The 11,932-nt window shown below is 38.3% G+C and overlaps 1 protein-coding gene across 1 annotated transcript in view; it reads right to left on the bottom strand.

Annotated features, from left to right (window-relative positions):
* Window positions 1–1,589: 1,589 nt before the first annotated feature.
* Window positions 1,590–11,932, bottom strand: part of LOC106085945 (protein obstructor-E) — an 83,470-nt gene continuing 73,127 nt past the window's right edge. Inside the window, exons 5-6 of the mRNA XM_013250432.2 lie at window positions 3,184–3,580; window positions 1,590–1,986 (exon numbers count right to left, since the gene is read on the bottom strand). Of these exons, the coding sequence (XP_013105886.2) occupies window positions 1,836–1,986; window positions 3,184–3,580 (548 nt within the window). The 3' untranslated portion in view covers window positions 1,590–1,835. The remainder of the gene's footprint in view (window positions 1,987–3,183; window positions 3,581–11,932) is intronic.

The following is an 11,932-nucleotide window of genomic DNA, read 5'->3' as shown; positions in this document are numbered from 1 at the left end:
GAGGGACGGACGGAGGGACGGACGGAGGGACGGACGGAGGGACGGACGGAGGGACGGACGGAGGGACGGACGGAGGGACGGACGGAGGGACGGACGGAGGGACGGACGGAGGGACGGACGGAGGGACGGACGGAGGGACGGACGGAGGGACGGACGGAGGGACGGACGGAGGGACGGACGGAGGGACGGACGGAGGGACGGACGGAAGGACGGACGGAGGGACGGACGGAGGGACGGACGGAGGGACGGACGGAGGGACGGACGGAGGGACGGACGGAGGGACGGACGGTGGGACGGACGGAGGGACGGACGGAGGGACGGACGGAGGGACGGACGGAGGGACGGACGGAGGGACGCCCGACCTCTAACTGAGACTCTACGCTCGATACCGCTGAATGTCCGCAACTGCAGTACATTTCGATTGGAGGCCACCGTGGCACAAAACTTATCATTGCCGGCTATGAAGCTAAAAGAAGGTTCGAATACTGGCGAGAACATCAGAAAAATACATTTTAGCGGTGGTTATCTCCTTTCTAATGCTGGCGACATTTGTGAGTTACAATGCCATGTAAAAAATTCTCCCCAAAGAGGTGTCGCACTGCGGCTCGTCGTTCGGACTCGGCTATAAAAAGGAGACCCCTTATCCCTGAGCTTCAACTTGAATCGGACAGCAGACATTGATATGTGAGAAGTTTCGCTCTGTTCCTTCATAGAATTTTCATAGGCCACTTTGCATTTGCATTTGACTACGAGTGGAAGATTCATGTAACTCAACCAACTCTGTGGTATACCAGCAGCAAAGGTCATGTTACGATCAAGACCTCATTACTGATAACTCGTCAGTGTTGTCCAGCTTTGACCACTTACACTTCAGGATCTATCAGCAGACAAAAAAGTGTCCAATTGTCGACCATACCAATTGCAATTTTGTCTTTAACTTTTTCCCTTCTTTCATTCTTTTTTTGTACTCTTGGCAATTTTACTTACCACTATGATCATTCTCTTTCTCTAGTTTCTTGATAGTCTAATAACGCCTTAGAATATGCAACTATTTAAGTTTTTACAGCACCATAATGCGGACATCAAAATCTTTCTTCAGAAGATGTCGAGCATCAACCCCTGTATTGGCCTTGCAAACTGAGTTGCAAAGATTTGTGCATTTTATGCAAACTTTCACTTATTTTTTCTCAAAGTCATGGGGAATAAACTGGAAAGGCATGAAGGGAAGTGCTGGTAAAAGAGGGGGCGTTCAAAAAGATGTTGCTTAGCGATTATTATAATGATGGTAATGACATTGCTTTGTGATGATAGGGAATTTATAAGAGTCATGAATAGATGGATGGTTGAAAGGATGTATGGGGGACGAATGGAAGGATATATAGGGGGATGGATTAAATATATGTATATCCCTTTGGTTCTTTTGTTAAACGGATTTTGGTTTTTTCTCTTTGGTGGTGGCAAAAATTCCTAGTCATCTTCATGTTAACTTGATGACTTAACGCGATTTACTTTCGCTTTCATTTTCTTTCGTTTTGATTTATTAAAGTTTTTGCAACTTTTAGAATTTCTTGAGCAAAAAAACACAAAGATTAAAGCTTTAGGAACAATTTACTTCGTTCGGTAATGGGTAAGTAATTGATTGATATCTTAAATCGTTTAATTTTCAGTTTATTTTTCCTTTATTTTGGTTTTTTTAATCCGATTTTCAATCATTTTATTTTTTTCTCTTTTTCTTTTTTGTTGCTTAGATTTTTAAAATATTATTCTCTTTTTTTTATTAGCAAATCTTAAAGCTAAGAGTTTTTGTTTGTTAAAAGCTACAATGTGTCAAGCTCTTATTCATCATCCTCCTCTTGCTCTTCTTGGCGGGCAGGTTTACGCCTTGATTGGCCACGGGTACGTTGGGGTTTCTTTTCCTTTTTGGGTTTGGGATTTTCCAATTCTTCCAATTCAGCATCAGTCAAACGGTCCTTGTACCAATCGGCACTTAAATATAAAAAAATAAAAAAAATTATAAAATATGAAAAAGGTAAATTATAAATTTTCTTTTTCTGATATCTCCTTAGAAACAAACAAAGGATAATGGATAGGAAATGCTATGCTGAAACTATACCCAGTTATGTACCGATTAGGGCCGTACTTGGTCTGCTGTTGGAGACCAAAGTGGAATTCATTGTGCAAAATTTCAGCCAAATCGGATAATAATTGCGTTCTCTAGAGGCTCACGAAGTCAAGATCCGATATCGGTTTCTATGGGAGCTATATTGGGTTATGAACCGATTTGAACCATGCTTGGCGCAGTTGTTAGAAGTTAGAACAAAACACTTCATGCTAAATTTCAGCCAAATCAGATAATAATTGCGCCCTCTAGCGGCTCAAGAAACTATGATCCGATATCGGTTTCTATTGGAGCTATATCAGGTTATGAACCGATTTTAGCCATACTTGACGCAGTTGTGGTTGGTCGACGCAAATCACTTCATACAAAATTACAGCCAAATTGGATAAGAATTGCACCCTCTAATATCTCAATAAGTCAAGATTCAATAAATGCGCCTTTTATGGGACCAAAACCTTGAATCGAGGGATGGGTCTATATGGCAGCTATATCCCAATCTGGACCGATCGGGGTAGAATTGAAGAAGCATGTCGAGTGACCTAACACAACTCACTGTCTAAATTCCAGAAAAATCGAATTATAAATGCGTCTTTTATGGGCCCAAAACCTTGAATCGAGAGATGGGTCTATGTGGCAGCTATATCCAACTCTGGATCGATCGGCACCAAATTGAAGAAAGGTGCGGAGGGGCCTAACACAACTCACTGTTCCAAATTTCGGCGAAATCGGACAATAAATGCACCTTTTATGGGACCAAAACCTTAAATCAAGAGATCGGTCTATATGGCAGCTATTTCCAAAATTGGACCGATCGGGTCTAAATTGACGAAGCATATCGAGTGGCGTAACACAACTCACTGTCCCAAATTTCAGCTAAATCGGATAATAATTGTTGCTTTTATCGGCCCAAGTCCCATAATTGGTCTATATGGGGGCCATCTTCGAACGTAACCTGCCTATAAGACATTCGTGTGAAAAACGATAAAATTTTGAATTTTTTCTTCAAACATTTCCTCCAAAAAGTAAAATTCTCAAAAATAGTTCCAAAGTTCCCCCTCACTTACCATTCGGGCACCAAGCGTGACCATTCACAATGTTTCTTGGCATCATCGAATACCTGTCCCAATTTGCAACCATTGCGACGTGGTGTATCTCCGTTAACACATACATAGAAGAATTGACAATCATCAGGATCAGCATAACGGGGATGTGTCACAGCGATAGTCTCATTTACGGCAGGGCATTCGAATTCAAAAATATCCTCAGACTTGCAGCCACTTACGCCCACCTCATCGGGCCAGGTGCAAATGCCAGTTTTGGGATTGAATACCAAACCAGCGGGGCAGGTGATCATATTGAATTGACCATCGACGCAATAATAAAATTTATCACATATGCCTGGCTTCTCGTGGCCGAAGTAGCCGTTTTTGCGGGGACAATGTTGGGAGGGTTGAGGGGTTTCTGTAGAAAATAAAGAGTTGAAAAGAGATGTTAAAGAAAGAGTCAAGCAGTGTAAAAATGTAAGTTTATGATCGAAACATTTTTATGAATTAAAAAAAAATATATAAAAAATTTAAAAAAACAGCTCTTTGTCTATGTGCCTTCAATACAATATATTTTTGTTTGGTAGTTTTTTTTAGTTTTTGTAATTCAACCAACATGCAGGGGATTCCCCCTATGTATTCAGTGCTCATTTTCACACTCACAAATATCTTTATTCGTTAGTATGATATTTGTTTCTCAGTGTACACTTGTCAACCATTTAAAAAATACAAGAAAAACCCCCATTGCCTTTGGTCAATAACCCACATCATTGTTTTATATGGACAACAACGACTGCACATCAAAAGCCAATGAACGAACTAACGACCAACGACGAATGCAAAACAACAACATAATAATAACAACAAAAGTGCAAAAAGCCCATCAAACGTTAACTACATTACCCATGGCATTTCTCACAGAGTTTTCTCAGCCTCTGTCACAGCTGCTCTTTCGGTCGGTCACTCTTGTTGTGGATTTGTTTTAGACAACAACAAAGCATGTATTGTTTCATATTTGTATACACACATACATGCAGACATACATAGACAAATCATACACTAACGCGCGAAGGCAAACACTGCAGACGGCATACTGGTTAAATGGCTGGGCAATAGAGAGAAATTTGCATAACAATAGGGTTGTCGATCATATGCAGAAAAAAAATAGAATAAAATAAAAATAAAATAAAATAAAATGAAATAAAATGAAATAAAATAAAATAAAATAAAATAAAATAAAATAAAATAAAATAAAATAAAATAAAATAAAATAAAATAAAATAAAATAAAATAAAATAAAATAAAATAAAATAAAATAAAATAAAATAAAATAAAATAAAATAAAATAAAATGAAATGAAATGAAATAAAATAAAAGAAAAAAAATAAAATAGAATAAAACAAAAAATAAAATAAAATAAATTTTTCAAAAGTTTAATAGTTTTTAGGTGTTGAAAATGGAGTGATAATAGTTTCACATCAATCTTGCATCTGCACTGTCATTTGGTTGTATTTATTTCTTCTACGACTTGGCAACTCTACTTAGCAACTTTGAAAAAAAATCCATAAAAAGCATTCTATGCATCCAATACAAGCGCTGGACATAAAACCAAAATGGGCGGCAAATGTTGACAAAAAACAACACAAATACACACGATAAATGTATACATTCAATGATGTTAGCCCACATACATACAGATTGCTCTTAACTACATTCAGTGTCAACTTAGTACTTTACGGCATAGAATGTGTGTCCTGCCTGCATGCACATAACAACATACGATATCGTGGTCGTTAGAGCAACTTCACTAACAATCATTAGACCACATTAGATTTACTTTACAGCCAGGGTGTAGTGTTAGCAGCACACTGCATAGTTGCATACTCTGGATACCATGGCAACCAGAGAGCAGGGTGGGGGGAGGTGTGATGATCAATAGTTTGTTTGTTTTTTAGAAAAACTTAGTTGGCATTTAAAGAGTTTTAAGAATTTTTTTTTTTTTTTTTTGAAATAAAATAATAATAGTAACAAATAAAAGCGTGCTAAGTTCGTCCGGTCCAAATCTTGGAAACCCACCAACATGGACTCTGCAAAAAATGTATACAAAATAAATTTAGTTGAATTTTATTCTACCTACAAAATTTCAAATTTTCAAACCAGCAAAAATTAAAGCTTCTAGGAATCGAACAAGGATGATCGAGAGACCGCCTTACGCCGCGCAGAATGAGTTGACGCAACTTGTGAATGAACCTACACACATTCCGTATGTCGAAGGTCAAAAGATGAATACTCTTGATTTTTTCTTAACTTCATATCCTGAAAAGTACAAAGTTTATGTATTTGCACCTCTTGGAAATTCCGATCATTGCATTATTTCAGCATCTTTTTCGTATTCTACCATTTGTGCCGCTTTATCTAGAGCCCCAAAGCGGACAATCTTTATGTACGAAAAAGCTCTTTGGGCTGAGCTCAATAATTTCTTCCGCAATTTCAATTGAAAGCTTTGCTTTCTAGATTGTGACGTAAATGCGGCAGGTGAAACTATGGAGAAGGTAATCTTAAATTAAATTAAATTGAAATGGAGTTATTTATACCAACCGAAATAATTTCGATTTAATTAAAGGACAAAAGCTGGTTTAACCAGGCGTATAGGAATGCAGTCAGATTGAAAGAGGAGGCATTCAGAAATAGGCGTTCAAATAAAAATGCCAGTAATGAATTGCTGCGCCAACAGCCAAGAACTTCGTGTGCCAGAGTACTTAGACGCGAAAAGTTTCTGCAAGAACAGCGTCTTCGTACCAAAGTCCTTGCTTCTCCAAGGGGAAGTAAAAGTTTTTTGTAGTTTGTGAAAAGTGTGAGGGGCAACTCACCGGCTATCCCGTATATCATTAAAGACGACCAGATATTCACTGACCCGGTTGATAAGGCTAACCAGCTGGCTGACATGTTTGCGGGAAATTCCTCCGTGCCGGAAAGCGATCAACCACTTCCCATTTTCATTGCTTCAGATATATTTTTGAACACGTGGAGTCAAAAGGTTTCTTGCAGATTTCGATGTAAATAAATCCCCAGGTCCAGATGGCATATCGTCACTTGTTTCATGGAAGTGTTCTTCGACGCTCGCTTGACTTTAGGTTAGGTTGAAAAGAGGGTGCAGATTTTAATCCGCCCCGTGGCACTATGACATACACCTTAGCCAGTAATCGGCTTGTTGTGCGCTATAGAAACTATAAAGTAACCTCTTAAAAGAACTCGCTCGTCCTTTACGCAACCTTTTCAACCTTGCTTACCGTGCGGGTGTTGGAAGATTGCGAACGTGCAGTCTATCCCCAAGAAGGGTGAGGCAAGCGACCCTGCGAATTACCTACCAATAGAGCTAAGGCTATGGAGAGCATGATCAATTACGATCTTGTGAGATACTTAGCGTCCAATGATCTTCTTAGCGGTCGACAATATGGGTTCCGCAGAAATCGCTCTACGGGAGACCTAATGGCATTTTTGTCAGAACGATGGAATTGCTCTATCCACCAGTTTGGTGAAAGTAAGGTCGTGGTTCTCGATATATCCAAGGCATTTGCTAGAGTCTGGCACGGTGCACTCCTTTCAAAGCTTGTCGCTTTTGGTGTCGGTAATAACTTCGCTCGATTTATATCGAGTTTCCTCAGAGATCGCAGTTGTTGTAGATGGGTTCTCATCCGATGAGTATACATTGATCGCAGGTGTGCCACAAAGCTCTATTCTTTCTCCCTCTCTTTTCCTTATTTTCATTGACGATCTACTGTGACTTCGAATCCGTTCTACTCGTTCGCGGATGACAGCAACCTCTGCCATTCATTTTCATTCGATCATAGGCCGCGTCTTCGAGAGATTGAACACAGGAGGTGGATTATGGACGTAACACTCTGCCAGGATTTGCTGGCGATTTCTGAGTGGGGTCGAATAAACAGAGAAGATTTTAATACACGCAAAAAGCAGTGCTGTTTGTTGTCCCACAAACTATTTACTGACACTTTTCAATTGTCAATATCTATCGACAGTGTAGATATCAAGCAGTCAGAGGCTCTTGCTGCTCTGGGAATGAATATTCAATCTGATGTCCGTTGGTCAAAACATGTATTCGAAGTGTCGAAAGAAGCATTCAAGTGCTTGGGCTTTCTTAAGCGGTGTTGGAAATATTCCACTCCTGCTGATCTTCTTAATATCTACACTATGAACATCAGTCCTAAGATGGAATATAACTCGCATATACGAGTTGGAGTTCCAAAATTATACTTGGAGCTGCTTGACCGTGCCCAGAGGCGGTCGTTGGTGTTAGTTGGGGATGATAGGGTATCCAACTCTATTGTTTTCCTTGACCATCGTCGAAATGTGGTTTGTTGGCAGTGTTCTATTGATTCTTCGACGGTGTGTGTTCTTCGGAAATCAGTCTTCTGATTCCTGACTAGGTTGCTGTTCAAAAATACAAAATTTTCTAGAAGTGCGCACTGGTTTGTAATCGATTGGCCAGCTGATCGGACCACGCACTACCGAGAGAATTATTTTTTCGCAAGGACGGATCGTATGTGGAATCGACTTCTGGCGACATCCAGAAATTCAAAGCTAATGTCAATAAACACTACTCCCTCTTTCCCCGCTCCTATATTGAACTATCCTCTCCATCTCAATGCACTGCATATAAGGGGACATCCCCTGGGTGTTGGTTGGTTGAAAAAAAAAAACATGACAGCTATATCGGGTCATTAAATGATTTGGGTCGTACTTGGCACAGTTGTTGAATGTCATCATAGAGCACCACATGCTCAATTTCAGCCAAATCGGGTGAAAATTGCGGCTTGTAAGGGTTAAAGAAGTCAAATCGGGAGATCGGTTTATATGGGAATTATATCAGGTTATAGACCGATTCGGACCGTATAAAGCACAATTGTTAGAAGTCGTAAGAGAACACTAGATGCAAATTTAGGCCCTTCGACATCTTTCTTCAATTTGGTTCAGATCGGTCCAGATTTTTATATAGCTGCCGTATAGACCGATCTCTCGATTTAAGGTCTTGGGCCCATGAAAGGCGCATTTATTGTCCGATTTTGCCAAAAATTTGGGAGAGTGAGTTAAGTTAAGCATCTCGACATATTTCTGCAATTTGGGCTGCCGTATTGACCGATCTCTCGATTTAAGGTTTTGGGGCCAGAAAAGGCGCATTTTTGTGAGATTTTGCCGAAATTTGGGACAGTGAGTTGTATTAGGCCCTTCGACATTTTTCTGCAACTTGGCCCAAATCGGTCCAGATTTGGATATAGTTGCCATATAGACCGATCTCTCGATTGAAAGTCTTGGCCCCATAAAAGGCGCATTTACAATTCGATTTCACTGAAATTTGACACAGTGACTTATGTTAGGCTTTTCGACATCCGTGTCGTATATGGTTCAAATCGGTTTATTTTTCGATATAGCTACTAAAAAGACCAATATTTTGTTATACACAATTGAACAATGACTTGTACTTATTAGTATTTGGTCCAAATCGGAACATATTTCGATATAGCTGCTATGTGGCACAAGGTATGCATTTTTTACCGGTATATGCAATTTCTACATGAGTGGAACCTTAAGATTTGTGTTTTTGTGTGTTATTGTTTTCTCATCCTAAATCCATTTTTAATGTTGTGTAGCAAATTCTTGTCTTAACTACAAAAAGTTCTAATTTTATTTTTTTTTATTTTATTGTGTTGTAGTTAAAACCAAAATTGTCAAAAACAAACCTAAATACCATATTTTCTCCAAACTTAATATGCACAATGGTACTTCATCTCTGTCCCATTTTTATTTTGTTGTGGCCAACTTTGCATGAACTCAAAATTATTATTTCGTTTAGTATGCCTAGCACATATGAACATGCGTTAATTTGTTTGTAGTTATTTTCAAATTCAAAATACTTGTTCCAACAAAATTCCACTCCCAAGAAGCTTTCAAATTGAGCAAATTGTTAAACACAAACGGCCCAGAAAAAACTTAACTTTCTTCTAACAAAGGTTGATATACATATTTTTAATATTTTAGAAAATAACTCAAAACAAAAGCACACATATATGTAAACAAGTACCTATTCTTTGTAAAGAAAAAAATTTTAAATAGTCTAGCTGACTAAAAAGTATATGGACCTCGAGAAATACAATGTTCTACTTACGACAGCTTTACACAAAGCCCCTAAAAGTATGCAATTAACTTCAAAAGTTTTGTTAAATAATATTTTGCTAACTAAAAATGGGAGAGTATATCAAGAAGATGCATTCATTTGTTCAAAGTGAAGTATACATAACTAATAGGATAATAATAATAAAACAGTCAGAAAAACGATGCTACTGTTATCAGCAAACAATGTCTAAATATTGGTAGAAATGTCCAAAAATAATTTTAACAACATTTTCTATAGAAATATAATTTTGCCTAATTTTTCTATATAATAAAACTTTGACAGAATTTTTTATAAAAATAAAATTGTCCGACTTTAGACCATTATTTAATGCTTTCTATTCAAAGAATAGTACAGCAAAAAGCATTTAAAAGTCAGCAAAATGTATGTTGTTGCTAGAAGCATTTGGCTGGTTTCCTGTATCGCGCGATTTCATTTTCGACCAAGAAAAATCATCAGTAGGAGATGTCAAATGGATAATGGAGCTTTTCAACTATTCCAACTAGAGTTAGTTGTAAAGCACACTTCTGAATTTGAACAGGGCTCTTTAAGACGACTTGATTCGTATGTGTGCCTTACAACTTACTCTAGTTGGAATGGTTGTAAAGCACCGTGATCCATTTGATATCTCCTGCTGATGATTTTTCTTGGTCGACATTTAATTTTGATTTTCTTTGGGGGAAGTGGTCCGACCGATTTCGACCAAACTTCTCCGATACTATGACATTCGTCGAGGAAAGCGTTGTGCAAAATTTTGAAAGAAAAGGAAAAAAGTGCTAATAAATGCGCTCGATGGCCTAGCTTGCATATCCAATGTGGTGTAGCGCATCAAAAGGCCGGCTTCGCCCTATTTAGCCCGTCGTTACTTGTTCTATTTAAAAAAATTTATACAAAATTAAATTTTTTTTGCCTTAAATTGTCAAGTTTTTTTCTTCCTTAAAATCATTTATTTTGCATACACGTACCTAAATGTGTGCATATGTGTGTGTAACGCTTCAATAAGAATTGTTGTTTTCGTATTGTATTTGCAGATAACCGACTACTCGATGTCTGGACCAAAGAAGTCAGTCAAAAACCACGATAGAGATAGAGTGAGCTGCAAAAGCAAATATCAATTTGTGGTTTTTCTGCGGATTGTGTGGTCAATGAAATTTTATATCATTGTTTTCAATAACAAAGAAAATTAAAATATAAAAAAGTGCATATAATTGACAAGACAGACGGAGGGTAAATGGACACATGAATGGATAAAAGAAATAAAAAATAACAAGTTAAAGCGTGATAAGTTCGGCCGGGCCGAATCTTGTGAACCCACCACCATGGATTCTGCTCAAAATTTATACAAAATAAATTTTGTTGAAGGGCAAAGGTTTATTCTCCATACCAAACTTCTGACAAACCAGCAAAAATTAAAGCTTCTAGGAATAGGAACTAAGGATAATCGAGAGACCGATTTACATGGGAGCTATACCAGGTTATAGACCGTTTTGGACCCTACTTGACACATTTGTTGGATGTCATAACCCTAATACTATCTGCAAAATTTCAGCAAATCGTAAAAAAAATTGTGGGTTGTATAGGCTCAAGAAGGCAAATCCGGAAATCTGTTTAATGGGAGCTATATCAGGCTATGAACCGATTAAGACCGTATTTGAAACAGTTGTTGAGAGTCATAACAGAACAATAAATGACAAATTTCAGCCAAATCGAACAAAAATTGCGGTTTGTAAGGGCACAACAAGTCAAATCGATAAACCGGTTTATATGGGACCTGTATAAGGTCGATGAAAAATTTCAAAATTTCAAAAAATTTCAGCCAAATCAGACAAAAATTGCGGCTTGTAAAAGCTCAAGAAGTCAAATCGGGAGATCGGTTTATATGGGAGCTTTATCAGATTATGGACCGATTTGGGCCGTACAAGCCATAGTTGTTGGCAATCGTAATAGAAACGGACAAAAATTTCGGCTGCTATGGGCTTAAAAATTCAAATCGGGAGATCGGTTAATATGAGAGCTATATCAGGTTCTTAACTAATTTCGATCGTATTTGGCACAGTTGTTGGAAGTAGGAAGAAGGAAGGAATAACAGAACACTATATGCAAAATTGCAGCTAAATCGGATGAAAATTGAGCCTTCCAGGGGCTCAAGAGTTGAAATCGGAAGATCGGTATATATGGGAGCTATATCGAAATCTGAACCGATATGGGCCATTTGCAATCCCCAATGACCCACATCAATACTAAGTATCTGTGCAAAATTTCAAGCGGATAGCTTCACGCGTTCGACCGCTATCATGATTTCGGCAAACGGACGGACGGACATGGCTAGAACGATTCAACATTTCGAGACGATCAAGAATATATATACTTTACGGGGTCTTAGATGAATATTTCCAGGTGTTACAAACGGAATGATTAGATTAGTGTACCCCCATCCTATGGTGGTGGGTATAAAAAAATAATATAAAATTGATATTTTAAAAAAATTTTCTATCACAACAAGTAAAAAGGCTATAAGTTCGGCCGGCCCGAACTTTGGATACCCACCACCTCGGGTATACATGTAAACCACCTTATGTCATA

Source organism: Stomoxys calcitrans, chromosome 3 (genome assembly GCF_963082655.1).
Source record: "Stomoxys calcitrans chromosome 3, idStoCalc2.1, whole genome shotgun sequence".
Taxonomy (NCBI): Eukaryota; Metazoa; Arthropoda; class Insecta; order Diptera; family Muscidae; genus Stomoxys; species Stomoxys calcitrans.
This window is presented reverse-complemented; position numbering and strand designations above follow the sequence as displayed.